This window comes from Calypte anna, chromosome 5 (assembly GCF_003957555.1).
Source record: "Calypte anna isolate BGI_N300 chromosome 5, bCalAnn1_v1.p, whole genome shotgun sequence".
Taxonomy (NCBI): Eukaryota; Metazoa; Chordata; class Aves; order Apodiformes; family Trochilidae; genus Calypte; species Calypte anna.
The window spans coordinates 649371-667644 of NC_044250.1; the positions used below are offsets into that span (position 1 = coordinate 649371).

Sequence of the window (18274 nt, forward strand, 5' to 3'; positions counted from 1 at the left end):
GAAGGGACAGGACAGGACAGGACAGGACAGGACAGGACAGGACAGGACAGACAGACAGACAGACGGCTCCCCCTGGCTCAGAGCTCCGGCCCTGCGGATGCGCTGACTTTCCTGTTCCAGCCTTTGGGGACACAGTCAGGCACTGTGAAGGGTCCAGACCCAATCGGTCTTTGCATGAGCTTGCATGAGAAATATGCAGGCTCAATGAAACAATAAGCACGCCCATGCAGCTCCCTGCCTCAGTTTCCCCATAAACGTGGCTGTCTTTGGCCCTGCCGAGGCACTCAGAGCTCCTTCTCTCCTCCCACACAAGGGTTCTTTCCCCTGGGGACAGAGGGGCTCCAGCTCCTCTGCACCACCTGCCTCCTTTCTGCTCTTCCCAAGGGGATGACTTTCTCTTACAGCTGCTTCACAGGCTGAACATCCTCCTGCATCCACTGCTCCCCGGCCAGCCTGGAGGGAGCAGTTTTGGTTACTGCTACAGCCCTCTGAAATAAAACCCCAGTATCATCTTTTAACCCAACACTGGCCCGTTCTGCAGCAGGCCAGGACACAGGGAGGGCTGGCTACCCTGAGCACAGAACCCTCTGGATTTAATCCCAAATTTTTGCTGAAAAATCCTAGGACTAGACACTAACATTTGCCTCAGTATTTTCAAGGATCCACCTGTGCTGGAGCCACCTCAGCTTCCCACGGGTGAAGCTGTCATGCCCTGAGTGCCCTGTCCATGAGCCCTGGCTGCACAGTCACCCTTCTGACCAGCCTGAGGTTTAGCACAAGTGAACAGACCCCAGGCACTGCCCCCAGCTCCCTCCCTGCACCATCCCACCTGGAGCAGGCTGCAGTGGGGGGGATGTTTCCTCCTGGGTATTGATGCTGGGATCCCCCACCCAGCTGGGCTAAACCTGGGGTTGGCACAGGGCTGGAATAAAAGTCCCATTTCCAGCCTGGTTTGGACCTCCCAGCACTGACACTTTCTGGAACAGCTGACCTGGCAGTTCGTGCTGCTGCTTTCCCCTTTGTGTTCCAGTTTTGTTTGATGGTACAAAACAGCAGCAGGATGATCTCAGCCCCACACACACCCACTCCCCAGCTCCACAGTGGATCAGCAGGGAGGGGAATTCGGGGATGCCCTGGCTCCTCTGAGCACAAGGGGAGCCACGGGGCTGCAGTGAGCCCTCTGCTCGTGGCAGTGTTTGAAGGAGGTGGCTGAAGGAATGGGGGACAACCTGGTAAATTTTGTGCCACTTGGCAGCCACCATCCTGCAAATACTGAGCTGTGGGGGCAGGAGCTGCTCCAGAGCTGTGGGGCCACCCACATAGAGGTGGAACTGCCTGCTCCATGGATGCTCCATGATTATTGTCTGTAGTTCATTAAGACCAAGGGGCTCATTTAACCTCTTTCTGAGGTTAAAATCTGGTAGCATCTGGTAGCAGCATGGCTGAACCCAGGGATGCAGGGATGGACCCAAGCAGAAAGCCACCATGCTTGGCAGGGACAAAAGTCACTCCCAGCTTCACCCAGCTGGCTTTGAGCTGCATCTTAGGGGGCTCTCAGCTCCCAGGCAGCTGAATCACAAGCTGGGTCTTTGTCCCAAATCTGAAAAGGTACCTGAAACTTGGTGTGTCTTGGGAAGAACTGGGACTATTCAGGACTGCTCTCTGCATCTGGCTTGGGAGGAATCAGGGCCTGTAGGAATGCATCCCTTTTGTTTTGCTTTTCTCATACATCCCTTACTTTCTGACTTCTTTTTTTCCCCACATCAGTTGGATTCAGGAGCCAATCTTTATTCTTTTGCTGACCTTTTCTGGGCAGTTCTTACATGTCCTGGTAGGCACAGGGTCAGGCACCGAGTCCTCTACCAGGAATTCTTGCTTAATTCTTGAAACAATTCCTTTGTGCTCTTGCAGGCAGAGGAGAGGAGAGCAGCAGAGAAGAGGAGATCAGAAAGTGACAAAGGCCCAGACAGTGAGCACAGCAGGAAGGTGAGTGGGACCCCACCTCCCTTTGGGGACCCTTGTTCTGGAAGGGGAAACCAGTAGGATGTTCCACCTCACCAGTAAGAGTAGGCACAGTCCTAAGGGAAGCAGCAAGGTGTCAGACATGGTCCCTGTTCATTCCCTTTGTTGTCCAAAGCTTTGCTGAGCTGGGACACACCTGGCAGTGCAGCACTGGGAGGAGGTGACAGGGGATGTGCCCTTCCCCCCTTCCCATGGCTGCTCAGGTCCCTGCACAGCAGCAGGGGGGTCAGGGAGGGTGTGAGGAGCTCACCCAAGTGGCAGCACAACCCCCAGTGGTTTCTCTTCCCAAACTATTTACTCGTGGGTTGAAAGGCTCAGACCATCCCAGCTACAGCTCCTCACTGCAGCAGAAGCAGAGTAGGATGGAGGTAAATTAAAGCAGAGGCCTTCCCACTGAGTGTTTAATGCAAACCCTGAAGGACATGCTGGCTCCCCAGAGCCTGCAGATGCTCTTAATTAACAGAGCACAAATTGAATAGCCCCACCTCACCGTGATTCATTAGGAGGACACAGATGGGCTCTTATACATTTAATTACAGCTGAGCCCCTCAGAGCAGAACTGGGGAGAAGGCTGGCCTTGTGCTCCAGCTCACCACAGCCATGCCATGCCATGCCATGCCATGCCATGCCATGCCATGCCATGCCATGGGGAGCACCTCCAGGCCCCTGCCCCAGCCCAGGGACCAGTGCTTGCTCTTGCTTTGCCCTGCTGTGCCTTGTCTTTCTGCAGCCCTCATCTCTTCCTTCTTGGGGGTGCAGTCTCAGGGCCCCCAGGCTCTACCAGCTAAGGAATAGAGGAGCAATTACTGCCACCCCATCTGCAGCCCACACAGATGTGTCTCCTTGGTAACACAGCTTTCCTCCACTCCTTCCCTGCTGCTCTGCTTTTAACAGCAGTGCCATGCTGAGGAGTTAATTCCTGTTTGGGGAAGGGGTGAGGGTGACTGGTGTGAAAGGGTTGGTGTACAGAGTGATGAATGATCTGCAGGTAATTAGCACTGCAGGACTGGGCTCTGCACTAAGCTGTTTGCTCCACACTGCTGCTTGACAACACCATGGCCAGGTGGCTCCTGTTTCCACCATGTCCATTAACCTCACAGCTGGGCTGCCCATCACTCCCTCTTCACCTGCTCTGTCACCTCTGAGCTGTCTTTTCATTAAGCTTTACATTTTTTAGTCCTTCCTGAGGAAAAGTGATGAACCAAGAGGCTGAAAGCAACGAAGGGGAAGAGCCCCTTCCCTCCCAGGATGCTGCTCTTGGCACTTGCAGAATTCTGTGCCCTGGGCAGGGGGTCAGCCCCATCTGCAGGCTCCTCGGGGTGCCTGGGGCTCACAGAAGGCTCTTCCTTTTGACCCTGCCACTCTGAGGGCTTTCATAGACATCACTTTGATTTAAGGGTCCCAAAGTCTGCAGGTGGAGTGATTCATCAGCCCAGTGCATCTTCTGTGAGAGTTCAAGCTCTCAAACTCTGTTGGAAGGTGCTGCAAGTACTCCAGGAACTAACTTTATGCCTAAAGTAAACTTTAACCAGTACCTTTTCCAGGAAAAATAGAGAATGTTTAAAACCTTCAGGTGAGGAGGGACACAGCAGGTGAAAGCCCCTGTCTAGTTTATGGCTGCAAGTAGGAATTAGGCAGATCAGTCCATTTGCACACAGGATTCTTTGAGTGTGCTTTAGAAGTTTGTGTCAGGTACCTGGGTGTCAGGATGAAAACTGCATCTTGTGGCTGCCTTCCACAGGGGGGAGGTTTCCTGTGCTGCAGGAGCCAAAGGACATCGTGGCTCAGGTTAGGGAAACAGCCCTGGAGCCCCAGCTCATTAAGGCAGGAGGAATGCATCCCGATGGAAAATCCAGGGGTTTAGATGGAGGCAAGTGAATCCATTGAAAAAAAAGCACTATTTGTGTAGTCTGGGTGAAGGGGAGCAGCTTTCCAGAAATATGTGGCCACAAGTTGTCACTCTCATTGTTGGAGTTCCCTGGGAGGGAAGGGTTGCTTGTTCTGGTTTGGCTCTGGATCTACAGAGCGGCTCCAAGCAAGCCATGTAACTTCTTGCTGCCTCAGTTCCCTCTCTGTAAAGCCACAATCCTGGGAACAGCACACCCAGGCCCTCCTGTCTGCACATCACTTCAGAGGGAGCAGCAGACCTCACTGAGTCCTTCCCAGATCCCACCGAGCATTCCTGGCGGCAGGCACACAGAGCGCACCGAGCGCGGCTGCTTCCGACTTCTGTGTCAACAAAGAGCTCTCTTTTCCTCCACTAGGATGGTGGGAAGGCAGCACAGAAGGGACCTGGAGACCCGAGTGTGCCCATGAGTGGTCGGGAACGCTGGGAGTACATCCGGTGGAAGAGGGAGCGGGAGCAGATCGACCTGGAGCGCCTGGCGCGGCACAAGAACGCCCGGGGCGAGTGGAGACGGGCTTGGGATGTGGAGAAGTCAGAGCACATGTAGGTCCTGCCCAGCCCGGGCTCATCTGAACCCCCGATGAGATCCTGTGCAGATTATTTCCTGATCACAGGCCAGGCTGTCACATGCCTCTCCATGACCAAAGCCACGCTGCTCTTTCTCCTCCTGACCCTCTGTGTCAGTGGAATCAGAGTGATGGACTCTCCTACTTTCTCTCTGACCTGAGGTCTGCTACCCTGGTAGGACACACTGTGTGCTGACAGAGGCTCCTTGCCTTTGATCCCACCAGGATTGGACTGTGGGAGGGAGGGGAGTGTGAAACAACACTCAGTCTACATCTGGAGAGTCCTCCATCTCCACATGGACAAATCCAAGGGCAGGAGGATGCAGGTGCTCTTCCAGAAACAGGGATGGACCAACCTGTGTTGTTATTCCACAGGTTTTCTCACAGCCCTGCTTGTTTCTCCTTCTCAGGCACAGGACAGGCCAAATCCCCTACACCTCATAAACTGAGTCCCACCAGGGGATCACCTCAAAGGGACACCAGGAGGGTAGGGAGGAAACACTGGGGACAGCAGAGGGGGAGAGCTCCTAATGGGGCCTGACACTTCCCTGCTTTAAATGCTGTCCCTCTAATTGTGCTTGTTCAAAGGGCCACACCTTTGGTGGACAACCTGGCACCTGCAGCAGGACAAGGTTTTGATAGGGTGTGGAGTTAGGGAATGGGTCACAGGCTTGCTGCTGATAAAAGAGTTTGTAGAGGGCAGAGAGGTGGGACAACCTTTTAGCTGAGGAATGGAACCAAGTACATAGATTTTCAGTGACTGCATTGACCAGTGGGTGGTGAGCATTGCTGGCAAGACAGCTCTGAGCCCTTCTGTTCTCCTGTGTGCTGATTTTAAAGAGCAAAACAATAATACAAAACAAGCAGGATTAAAAACCAACCAAATAAGTCTGGTCTGAGATGATGAATCCTGAAGCTGCTTCAGATGGTGTGAAGAAGCTTGGGAAGCTGTTTCTGAGCATGGTACAGCTACACTACAGGCATCTGCAGGCTTTGTGGGTGTTCACAGAGTTAAATACATACACATGGGTACAGATATGAAGGTTTTAGAGGTTCTCCTTTGGGGTAGAATTGCCTCACAGCCTCATTTCTCCTGGTCAGTGCATGCAGTCCCAGCTCCTGCTGATCACCCTGCAGAGCTTTGCCAGGGGGCAGGAGGCTGGAGCCTGCATCACCTCGAGGTCTCCTGCCCAGGCTTCTGCACACTGGAGGAGAATGGTCAGGTCTGACAATGCCTGTTTTTAACCTGCAGGTTTGAAGAGGACTTTGTTAAGGATGGGGAGCCAGCCTTGGATAATCCCAGCAATAAGAAAGGTTGGCAAGGGACACCCAGACTCTGTCCTGGTGCTAGTGACTGCTGATTGTGTGAGCCCAGTGCCCCAGCAGCTGCTGTGCCTGTCAGCTCTGAAACTGCTTTCCTGGGCAAACACCTCTGAGCTCAGTGCTGGGGTCCCAGCCCTCTCTGCTTTGCAGGGTGCTCAGGGGATGGGATTTGAGTGTCTGGGTGCTGGTGCTTTTTACCTTCCCAGGGAGAACAGTGGCTCCTGCACCCTTGTACAACAGGAGATGGAGGCTCAGCACTGCCTCCTTTCCCCAGCACTGGGTTGAGAGGCAATCCTATTCCAGAGCACATCATCTCTGATCCCTGTGGCACATGCTGGCTTCTCTACTAGCATTAAGTCCATCCTGACTCCTGTTTCTCAGGAGATGGACTGGCAGAACAAAGCTTTCCCTTGTGACACCCTGTTTGGACAGCAGGCTTTCTGCTGCCTGTCTCTTACAGAACCTCCCTCACTTCTCTGCATCCTTTGCTTTGTCCTCCCAGGGGGAAGAAACGCAAGGAAATTCCAGCAGAGGAACTTTCCCCCGGATGGGAGAGGTGAGTCCACCCCAAGCTCAGCTGTGTCACCCCACTGAGCACCAGCACCTCTGCCTGATGTGCCCCTCAGTTCCCTCCAGGCACCCTGTGGGGACACACCATGTGGCTGCTCTCCTGGCTCTGTGGTACAGCCTGTGCTGGGTGGCAAGGGAGAACAAGCCTTGCAGGAACAGCAAAAGGGAGACTGTATCCAAGGATAAGATCTGAAGTTACAGTTAGAATGTGGAACTTAAAAATGCAGAAAAGATACCCATTTGTATTCATTATTTTAGAAGGTATACATACAGTGTGTGTTCAGCTTCAGAGGCTTTCTGCTCCAGAGGTTTTTCCAGTGCCCCAGGGATGCTCAGAGGTCCATCAGGTGGCTCTGGCAGCTCCTGCATGGCCTTCCCAACCTCTCTCCTAGGTGCACAGCACGCAGTGAACGTGAGCGACCCTGGACTGAAAGCAGTGCCTGCTGTGAGCAGCCGAGCCAAGGGGAAGGACAGACTGACAGGCAGAGCCAGAAGGTGAGGAGAGCAGCAGCATCAGGAGCAGGGGCTTGTGTTGAGCATGGCCAACCCTCATTCCTTGCCTGAAGCTTTGGAACACATTCTACCTGACTTTCAGGCACTGCTGATCTGGAGGAGCAGCCTCCAGAGACAGTTGCCAGCTGAAGCAGTCACAGTTAGGCTGGATACTGTGGTGCAGATGTCTTTTCCTCTCTTTTCCTCTTAACTCTTCTTCAAGCTCCTGGTGAGGAGGGAAGGTGCTGCTCCTGCCAGCTATGGGCAGCACCCAGCCACACAGTCATTTGCACAGAAGCAGTTTCAGAGTGGCAGCACAGTTAAATGCAATTTACAGGTTCACCCACATCCTCCCAGGGGCCCCCCTCTCCTGCTGCTCTCCATAATTAAATTTCAGCTCAGTCTCCAGTTTCCTGGAGCCACACTGATGGTTTAATAACAGCAATCCTCTTCACAGCTCTGCCATGCCCTTCAGTGGGCAACAAGAAGATGGAAGAGTTGATTACATATTCCAAACCTCTCCATTTATCCAGAACAGACATTCCAGTCCCTTTTAGTGGTCACATTCTTCAGCCACTCAGGGCAGGTACCACCCTCCAGTTACACAGATGCAGATCTGTGCTGCACGGGGGTCCTGACACCATCACCCAGCAGACAGGAGCTGCTGGACATCAGCTGCTGCTTGCTGTAGCTTGGCTGAAGAGCATCAGGCAGGGGCTGGGTGTGCAGGGTTCTGCTGTGCCAGGACACACGTGGGTCCAACACACAGCTCCTGCCCTGTGTTAAGCCTGGAGATGTTCTTTTAATGTTGCTTTTGTTTCCAGTGTCTGTGCTTTGAGGGCCTGCACCTGAGCAGCCATAACTCTCAGCTGATGCTGTGGGCTCAGAATCTACTCAGAGCACCAGGATGGGTCATTTCTGTCTTCCTCAGCCCTGCCAGTTAATCAGACTTTTTATAATTAAATTTAGCTCTGATAAACTGATGACAAAGAGGACCAACAGCATGCAAATAATGGAGTTAGCTCTGTCTGTAGGTTACATCCCACCCCTTCCCACTCTTCATCCCAAGTAAAATACATTCAGGCAGGACAAGCTGAGGAGCTGTGCTCATGCTCACTCTCCACCAGGCACTGACTGCAGCACAGGGGAATTACTGCAGTTCCCAGAGGATGTGCAAGGATGGGGCATGCCAGTGGGTTTGCTGTGTGCTGTTACCTTCTGTAAATACCTTAGAAGGCTTCAGGCTGCTGCTGAACACTGCTGTTCAAGCTGTGAGAGTACACACAGTTCTGCCCTGCCTGAAGATCCCAACCCAGCAGGACAAAAACCAAACTCACAGAGCTCAACAACTGCCCCCAGGAGTAAGCATGGTTCTGCTGCTTTGCCACTGAAATGTGGTTATTCCTGGTAACAAACAGAGAGATGGGGAGCTGGCCAGAGAGAGAGGCAGAAATCAAATCTAAAAAGCAACAGGCAGAAAGGGAATGATTAAAAAACAGGGGTAGGGGGCTGAGCAGAGGCAGAAAAGAGTAAAATTTTTTAAATTATTGTCTACAAAGCAGTGAGGGAAGAACTGAAAAATGTGGACATGAAGGTGGACAGAGAGACCTGGAAAAAAATGTATCCACAGGAATCACTCAGCAGTGGCACTGGAGAAGAGAATCTCAAAGGAAAAAACCAGATCCACATGAAAGTAGATGAAGTTAAAGCAGAGGTAGCTGTTGGGCTGAGACTGCTACCCCCACACCAGCTGTAAGATTTTTGACACCCACAGATGACCTGACTTCAGGTGGTCATTCCCTCTAGAACACAGTACTTCTTATGGAGTACAGCTGGCCTAAGATCCCAGCCTGGGGCTAAACTGAATGTGAGGGAAAGGCAGCATTGCTCTCCCTGCTTCCCTCTGAGCTGGGCTGGAGCAGTTCCAGGGTGTCCAGGGCCCCTCCAAGCCAGTCAGAGAACACTGGTCTCTCAGACACTTTTCCTTTAGACTTCAGTCCATCTGTTCCTTTAAAATAAAGCTCCAGTGCCACCCCCTCTGCCTCCAGGAGGGCTCACACCACCACTTATTGCTGCAGAGCAGGTTGTGTCTTATTGCAGGAGAGGAGCTCAGTGCTCCCAAGGGCTGGAAGGAATTGCAGAGAAGATGCAGCTCAGGGTTTCTGTCAGTGTTTGCAGGGAACATGAGTTATAACCACTGCAAAGATCATTTTCTGCCTTTCTCTCTCCTTCCTACTGGAGTCTTTTGTTTCCCTGCACTTGAGGGCTGTGGTTTGGGTGCTGGGCTGTGGCTAAGCCCTGCAGATCAGCTCCAAGCTGCTTCTCCCTCTGGCTTATTGAGGCCCCCGTGCCCAGCTCTGCACCCTGAGTGCCCTGAGGTGCTTGCAAGTGCAGTTCTCTTCTGCCCTGAGGACTTTTCTGGGTAAAAATGCTTTGTGAGGCAGCTTCCTGTGCTTGTCCAGTGGAGGTCTGGAATATATGGGCACTGTCAGGCAAGCAGGACAAGGCTTTGGCAGACACCAGCACAAGCAAACCATGTGTCTTGTTAGTCTGACAACAAGTGTCTGTTCTGGCAATTGGATTTTGTATCTTCATTACAGTTAGAATTATAACAACCACTTCCTGAAGATTTAGTGCTCTCAGATGAGTGTCTCTGGGTGGGCTGAGTGCTTTGCAGGTGCCAGAAGGAACTGGACCATCTACATCTGCCACCTTTATCTGCTGTTGCCTTGTCAAGGGGCTCCAGCCAGGAACACAAGTATTTCCTGCCCAGGTGTCAGGCAGGGACAGTGGCTTTGCCACAGGAGAACCTGAAGGCCTAAATTCTGCTTTTTTTTTTTCTTTCCTGGCAGGTGGGATGCAAAAGAAGGAGAGGAGCTGTGTTTTCTGAAGGATGATGTTGAGGGCCAGGTGGGTTCAGCAGGCAAGGCTGGCTGCTGGCTTTCCTCACACATGTCCAGGCAGGAAAGTTGGAGGCTCTCAGCCAGTGCAGAACTGGGAGCCCTCATTAGCACCCCCCAAATGCATGATGTGGGGACCTCTGTCTTGCCATGCCCCTCTGTCAGCACTTCTTCTGCTCCCTCAGACTTCTCCTACATTCCTTTACTTCCTTCAGTGGCTTTTTCAAAATTTCCCCCAAGTCTTGGGAACTACTCTAGGCAAGGGATACCACATAGTGATGTTGTAGTGAGCTGAACTCAGGATCTCCTTCTTTTCCCAGAGGAACCTTGGTATGGACAAGCAGAAGAGCAGAGGTGAGGAGGGGGTGGAAGAGAACTGCACAGCTGAGCTGGAAGAAAAGGTGAAACAGCCAAGCCCCCAGGATCATGGAGCCTCCTCATCACAAAGGCTGCCAAGTGGGAAGGTCCAGGCTGCCCACAACAGCCAGAAGGAGGAGCAGGGAGGAGTGAAGGGCTCCAGCATGGAGGTGGCTGTGGCCAGCACAGGTGACCCTGAGCCAGGGCCCAAGACAAGTGTGGAAAGTGTTGGGGAAGGTGCCCATGGGAAGCCTGGCACTGCTGCCATCTCTCAGGAGGAGGGGAGCACTCCCAGCACTGCTTCCAACCTTCCCAGCACTGTGCCAGCCAGCAGGCACAGCAGTGAGGAGCCCTTGTCATTGCCCATGGGAGAGAATGCCAGTGGAGCTGGTTCAGACCAAAACACAGCTCCAGAGCAGGAGTCCAGGGAGGGCTCTTCAAACAGCCCTGGAGGAAAGCTGGACACAGCAGTGGGAGACAGACTGGATGCAGGTCAAGGACAGCTGGTGACAAAACCAGGGGAGGAAGTGACCCAAGACACTGCCCTCCAGGGGCAAACACTTGCACTGAAAGGAGGTGAAGATGCTGAAGGCACTGAACACAGAGGAGAACCTTTGCCCCCAGGGAAAGCCAACCCTGACAAGACTGTTGTGTCTGAGCAGGACACAGCACAGGCACAGCCCAGGGAAGGGGAACAGCCTGAGGACCTCAAGGACAAGGACAGTGGGGACACTCTCAACTAGCAAAGATTGCACCATCTTGCCTGAGACAGAAGGTGAGTGCCTGACCCTACCCCCATGGTGTGTTTGTTATCCAGCTGTGGGACAGATCCACAGCTCCCTTTGCTGTGCTGTAACAGCATCATACCAGGTAACTATCCCAAAGTGCTAATTAGTAGTGATGTGGGCCCTTCAGGCAGCCTAAATCAGAGCATCACAAAGACCTGTCCTGGGGTGGGAAGTCAGAGAGGAAAATTTGGGCAGAAAACTGAACTTCTGGGTCTGGCTGGTGACATGGATTAGTTAGGGCACAAACTGAAACTCTTCCTGGGAAGGGATAAGCTCAGAAGGGATAGATAGCATGGCTGGTTTGCTCTTGTCTCTGAGGTGATGACAAGCAGGATAACTTGGAGTCAGTGTGCTCCCCTTCCCAAAACACTTGCAAAGCTCCAGAGGCCCACCTTGTGGACAGTAGTCTGAAGGAGGTCAGCTGCATGTGGGATTCTCTTCCTGCTACAGATCTGAGATCTCCACTTTGGGTTATCCAGGGGGTAACACTGGTGTGCCCAGCAGTCTGTAAATGCAAAGGGGGTGATGGCTCCTGCTGGAAAGGGCAGGGAACCAGACAGAAAGGGGAAGAACACATCTGGTTACAGAGGTTTCACTCAAACAAGGAAGTTTCTTCTAGAAAGGCAAATGCAGAACAAATCCAGGAGAAAGAACAAAGTATGACAGGCAGAAAAAAAAAACAAAACACAACGTGGAAATGAAGAGGAAAGGGCAAGGGCAGAGTGCAGGAGCTCTTTGGCAGTCACTTTGCAAAACATGTTCTTTGCAGGCACTGTCAGTGCTGCTCAGCTGTTGTATTGATGGTGTTCTAGGGCATCATTGTCACCTCCTCTCTGCTGAAGTCACCCCAAAGCAATGTAACCTCTCCCTTTGCAGCAGGGATAGGGCACTGTCAGGCAGAGCTGGGCTTGGCAACAACCAGGAACAGAGAGAGCAACACTGAGGAGATGAGGTATTAAACAGTGCTGCACTTTTCCTCTTAGAATGCAAAAGGGAGTTTGTTTATTCCTTCTGTGTCAGTACCATGAGTTCAGGTGCCCAAACCACCTGAACTGCTTTGCTTCCTCTCACCACCTGAGTGCAATCTGTAAGGAACAGGTAGTGCTGAGGGAATGGCCCATGATCCAGTGTAAGAGGCTGTGGGCTGCTGGCTCAGCTCTGGTTTTTCTACAGCTGAACACTGAATTGCAGGTGCCTGTGCCTCCTGACTGCTCTGACATCAGCACAGTTACCAGATTATCCCACTCCAGCAGGGGATGGAGGGGGTGTTTTCCCCCCGTGGGGTGTGAACAATGCTAACTCAAGTTCTCTGTGGGTGAAGGACTTCAAGTGGGAAGCAGAAAATAGGTTCTTGTTCTGCAAGCCTCCAGGAGGTGCCCAGCAGCTCAGTCTTGGTAAATGTGGGCCAGCTGGAAACCTTTCCTGTGCTCTGTGTCCAGGTAACCAGCAGATATTATACCAGGGAATGCCTTGAAGTGCCTGGTAGAAAACAGGAGCAAAATCTGTGAGGATTTAAACTCTAGAGAGGCTGTGTGATTACTGGTGTGGGGCACAGAGGGGTGGGAGCAACAGTGGAAGATGAGTGTTGTAACCAGGGCCCAGGTGAGACAGGACCAGCCTTCAGGGGGGATGCACCTCATGGGTGAGCCAGTGGTTAATGGTGTCCTGCCAGCAGCTGACACCCCAGGGAGATTTTTTAAATTTTATTTCATTTTTTTCTGTGAAGAACACAGATTTGACAAATGCCCTGCATGTGCCAGACGTGTGTCTGCTTCAGCATTTCCTTTTTCATGAGACCCCCACTGGAGCCCTCCTTAAACCTTTCAAAGCAGAACATTTTAATGTTATCTTTTTAGATACTGGTGATTCAGTTTTGATCTGGTGCAGTTTTGGGGAGATCAGCACTGAAACAGATGGTCTCATTTTGCAAAATCCAGCCTGCCAACCCCTAGATGAAAAAATACCATTCCATTACAGAGTTGATGTTGTGGGCTTTCCATCAAGCACCAGATCCTGTACCAGGTCAGCTCCTCTGCTGCCAGGGACATGCCCTCTCCTCACAGGTCTCCCACGTCCCAGAGCAGAGCAGAGATTTGCAGCAAACATCAGCAGGGGGGGGTCAGAAGATGTTCTGCTGGCCCTGGGCCCCACACCCTGACTGGGGCTGCACTCCCCACCATGGGTGCTGCTCATCCCTTCCTGCACAAGAGCAGCCACCAAGTGGGGTTCACAGCTGCCACTGCTCAGCTCTCTGGATGGCACTAAAAATCCCCATCACCTCCAGAGCCACTGGAGCTGCAGTGCAGAGTGTGGTGGGGCTTTCATCCTTTGCTTCAAATAACAAGGAGTAAATATTTACCCAAAGTGCAGGACTGGAATCCCTGGAGAGTGTCCAAGGAGTCCCAGAGAAGTAAACGATACACAGAAACCACAGAAGCTTTTCCTTGAATGCTCTTGAGAAAAATTAATCTTAACATCTTTAGAGAAAATACAGCTGGGGGTGGATTTCCAGAGCAGCTCTGGGGATCTGACCTTGCAGCTCTGGCTGACGTAAACAGGAGTGGGGCAGGAGGGGAGCAGAGCTCAACCTCCTGATGCAAACCAGTGCTGAAGGTTGGTGCAGGAAGCAGTGCAAGCAGGAGCCAGCCCTGCCAGTGCAGACCCAGAGCTGCTGAAGAACATGGCAGTGTCCTCAGGGGACAAGGGACCATCTGCTGCTACATCTTGGATGTTGGCCTCGGCAGTCTCAAGGGCTTGACTGGAATGGCATCAACCTCCCTGGTGCTTCCTGCAGCCCACACCCCCCTCGGGAGCCCCCAGCAGCCCGTGGGCATTTCAGATGCTCTGGGCACATCTCAGTGCCATATCCCACCAAAGCAGAGTTCACAGAATTACAGAAGTCTGCCTTTCCCCCTTAAAATCTGGGTATCTAGGTGTGGAGGCAGGTAGAGGAGAGCAGACCCCACTCACAGGTCAGTGATTTCACCAGGGAAAAGCTCCTACACCCTTCTGCACTTGACAGGCACACGTGCTGCCCCCCCCAGAAAGGTTTTGGGTGGGAGGGCCACAAAGGCCACCCCAAAATCATCCCCTCCTCTTGTTGCTCCAGGTGCTGCACAAGCCACACAAAAATGATTGCTCTGGACACAAAAGCAGAGAGTGAATCAGTCTCAGCTAAGCCAGAGGAGGATTGGGAGCTGCACATCCAGGTCATCCCCTGCCCCATGGAGCCCCCACTCCCTTGGGGGGCAGGCAGGGAATGGTCCCCCCAGCCCAGGGCAGGCTGAATCTCAGCAGACAGCTCTGATGTACTGCTCAGCAGTGCCCTGAAGACTGATGGTCCCTCTGCTTCTCTGCTCTCCTTTCAGCAGGACAACGTGCTGGAGGTGGTGGATGAGAAGAGGAGCACAACTTTGTCCTCACTCTTTGAGCTCCCCTGAAATCAGCTTTCAGCACCCACCCCCAGCCTGGGGGGTCCCAGCACCACTCCCACTCCTGCTCACAGGTTTGGCACCCCCTTTCCTCTCCATATGCCAAAGGACAGGGAACCTACACACACACTCCTGGCCTCCAGACACCACCACTTACCTTTTGTATTTGTTTTGCCAATATTGCAGCTGTGTGGCAAGCCAATGAAATGTCTTCTTGATGCACTTTATTTTATTTAATAACTAATTCTGTTTAAGGTTTAGGTTCCTCACCTGGGAGGAGGGCAGGGGCTGTGCCAGCTCTCCCTCCCTGGGGGGCAGGGAACTGACAGCATGAAGAGGGTGAGGTGTTATGTTGTAGTTCAGTAGGTGGATGAAAAAAAAAGTAGTGCTGAAAGCAGCTCTTGTGCCAAGGTTTGCAGGTGGCTGGAGTGTTGGCAGAGCTGTACAGTCCTTGCCTGGTGGAGGGCACAAAGGGGATGGAGCATTCTTGAGTTACACTGGAGGGTGCAGGTGCTTTATTTATTTTTTTTTCCACCTTGCTTTCCTCCTCCTGTTAGACACAAGCAGCAGAGGCTGCATCAGCATATCAGGAGGTTGCTTGGTTTTTTCCCCTAAGGAAGGTGGCTGCTAGGTTGAGCAGGGACATGCACAGCTCAGCAGAACACTGCTTCCTAACTGGAGCACATCTCAGTGCACTCTGTGCCACCCAGGGCAAGGAGGAGGAGGAGAGCACAAATGCAGTAACCTCCCTTCTCCACCACACTGCACAAAGGAGTTGGTGCAGGAGGAGTTGTGTCCCAGGCCACATTGGAGCTGAAGGTCTGAGGCTTCATAATGAATGTTCCTCCCATCCTGGTTGTGCCTTTCATAACCTTGTGCTTGAATACAGAGGCAGCAGCTCCCCTGGCAGCTGCCATGCAGGCATCCTGGCCTGGCCTTAAGTCCCCTTTCAAATGGAGGAGCTGGATGAGCATTTACAAGCACAAATGAGCAAGAATTCCAGCTGCCTGGATGTCCAGCTGCTCAGAGATTCACAGCTGCAACACAGCTACTGACTGAGGAGAAGTCAGAAAGCAGGCACAAGGAACAACATCAGTTCTGACTTGACCCTCATTCTGAAGTGCTGCTCTGAAACTCAGGACAGGAGGGAATGTAGATACAGGCACACGTGGAGATTGAGTGGATTTCATTGCAGGATGCATTTGCTAACCAGACCTCCAGGTAGGAAGCAAACTCTTCATTCTGCCTTGGAGAGTGGGTTGGCACACGTGGGCTGAACTCCTGTACTCTGCTTTAATAAACCTGTATTGCTCAGAGAACTTAGATCCACAGTGCCCATCTCACAATGGCAAGCCTGAGCATTTCCCCTCCATGACCAATTCAGGAACACTTCCTGGCTTCAGCCCAGGTATTATCTAGAAACAGAGTGTGCAGCTTTTATGTTTTGTTAGCAGAAACATCTTCCCCCTCCTCCCCAAAGCCCAGACTGGGTTTATTTGGACTTATCCCACAAAGAAAAGAACAGAGATAAAAGCCAGATTGTAACACAGCACCTGGAGATTCTCCATCACTGTTAAAGACTATTTTTTCCTTATCTGACTGGCTCAAAATCCTGCTTACAGGATTTAAAATTTTTAATTTATTATTTTTTACACCAGGTCACTGACCTCAGCCCAGAGTCATTACCAGTATAAACCAGGAACTGGTTTACCTCATGGTCCACACAAAAGAGTCTCAGCTCAAGAAGCTGTTGCATCCCAGCAGCAGTCAGGCACACAGCCAGGGAGACAAGAATTGGTCCATTGCCCCTAGGACAGCATTATTTTTGAGAGAGAAAAATCTCATCTGCAGTTGTTGCCATATCTTACTGCCCTGGACTCGTTGTGAAAGGAAAACTGACACTTTTCCCCCCATTTCTTTCTTTTTTCTCCCACAAATCCAACTAACTCTGATGTTTAATGCTGCCTGGGACTGAGTCTGTCCCAAGCTCCAGGGATGGGACTGTACAGATTGTGCCTGTTCTAAGGGTAATTTATTCCTGCTCATTAACACTTTGCTCTAATGCACTTTGGTTGATGCCTGGATTGCAGTTTCTCAGAAAACTGTGGCTAGCTGTTTCTTCTTGACAGTGAGAGAAAAAAAACAAAACTGAGAAGTTGAAAACAATCTGATGCAGAGGGATTATTTATATGAAATAAAAGTTGTAATGAGGAAAAAGCTCTGGTTTCTTAATGTTCCTCAGTGCCACATGGCAGGTTCTCTGAACTAAACCAGTACTCTGCTTTTTAGACCAGCAGCTCTGATTCAGATTGCTCCCTCCTTAGGAAAGGACTTGGCTTTTGCTCCAGCTCACCCAAAATCTGGCTGCAGGGATCCCAGGCTGCATCCTCACATCAGCCTCACTCCCCCAAAGCACCAAAGCTGCCTCCCTGCCACAGCACTTCTCTTGCAAACAAACTGAATGGCAGAGTCCAGAGGCATCTGTCTGCAGAGCTGTCTGCTGCTTCCCAGGGATTTGGGGGAAGTTGTGTTCTTCCAGACAAGAGGAAAGCAGAGAACCTCCTTCTCTTTAGTCCAAAGAACACCCTGCCTCTACACACTCCTCTACTTGGTAAAATTTACCATCAGTTTTATCACAACTCTGTAGCTAAACTCCTTATCAAGATGGACTTCAGAGCAGTGAATCAACCCTTGTATAAAAAGATCAGTTTTAAAAAAACTCAAGCCAAGAACAAGACTACAGCTGGATGAAGATACCTCAGTTTCCAAAGCTTTCCCAACCCAGTTCCTCCAGGAGACAACTCTGTAAAATCCTGAGATGTTCCAGTTCTCCATCCCCAGCCCAGCCAGTCCCATCCATCTCCCACAGATCCCTGATGAGCAAGGTCAGAACCAGAGGTCACAAACTTGTACTGATTTTCCACACCAGTTCCCCTCCAGTTGCAGATGACAAAGGAGCCTGAAGCTAGGCTGGCATTTAGTCAGCAGTTTGTTGTATTTAAAGTGCAAAACAGAGTGGTTGGTGCTTTTCAAGTTGTATGCAAAGCTGTTTAAGCCACTTAGAGGTGCAGAGCAGAAGGAGGGCTCAGCACAGGAGTGAAGTTCAAACCTTTGTCTGTCTCCATCCCTTGGAAAGGTTGTACAGGAACAGCTCGACTCATTCACAGCTTCCCAGAGCCCCCAGCTCCCAACAGGCAGAGCAAACAGGGAATTCTGCAGCCATTTCCCAGTCACACCAGCTGAGTGGAGTGACAACCTCTGACCAGAGCTGTGGGACTCCAGCAGTTCCTCTGACCACTCCAAACAGCCAGGAGCCAAGCTTCACCTTCCCAGTTTTATGCTCCCTCTCTTGTTCCTTCCAGCACTGCCCTCTCCCCACAGGACTGCTGCCAGCACAACCCTCTCCAGAGCTGGCAGGAGTTTGGACTCCTCAGAAAAAGATCCCCAATGCCCAGAGCAGCCACTGATTTTATTACCAACACTACACCACAGGACTGCTTTCCAGCAGCACTCAGGAATTAAGCTGAGATCTGCAGTTACAGTGACACCACCTCTCCAGTCTGCAGGAACTGGGATGGGGGTGGTGTGTGTGTTACAGCAGCTGAGACCACGAGGAACCTGCGTGGGGGAAAGGGCAGACTTTAGAAGATGAAAGTGTGAGCCAGCTGCTGGCACAGATTACATGCTCCAGTTCCTGTTTGTTCCAGCTATTTCCCTTCCTTCTGGACCCCCTGCACAGGAGTTCCATGGATGCACTCCCCTGGAACAAATTGAGCTCAATGGGACATGGCCAGCAGCTACAGGCAGGGGACAAGGATTAAATAGATGTCAGTGAGGAGGTGGCAGCCCAGAGGTATCTGCGTGCAAGGTAGGAACCAGGGGTTGAGAAAACCTCCTCTGATCTAGATAGACCTTTGAC

At 51.8% G+C, this 18274-nt stretch overlaps 1 protein-coding gene across 2 annotated transcripts in view; it reads left to right on the top strand.

The window, feature by feature from the left end:
• The window catches only part of CCDC9B (coiled-coil domain containing 9B), a 33765-nt gene extending 17238 nt beyond the window's left edge, over positions 1-16527 (top strand). For both annotated transcript variants that reach the window (XM_030451066.1, XM_030451067.1), the window contains 8 exons: positions 1912-1986; positions 4287-4471; positions 5747-5808; positions 6320-6373; positions 6780-6882; positions 9732-9789; positions 10100-10911; positions 14293-16527. In XM_030451066.1, coding sequence (XP_030306926.1) covers positions 1912-1986; positions 4287-4471; positions 5747-5808; positions 6320-6373; positions 6780-6882; positions 9732-9789; positions 10100-10879 — 1317 coding nt within the window. In that variant the 3' untranslated portion in view covers positions 10880-10911; positions 14293-16527. The remainder of the gene's footprint in view (positions 1-1911; positions 1987-4286; positions 4472-5746; positions 5809-6319; positions 6374-6779; positions 6883-9731; positions 9790-10099; positions 10912-14292) is intronic.
• The last annotated feature ends 1747 nt before the right edge of the window (positions 16528-18274 follow it).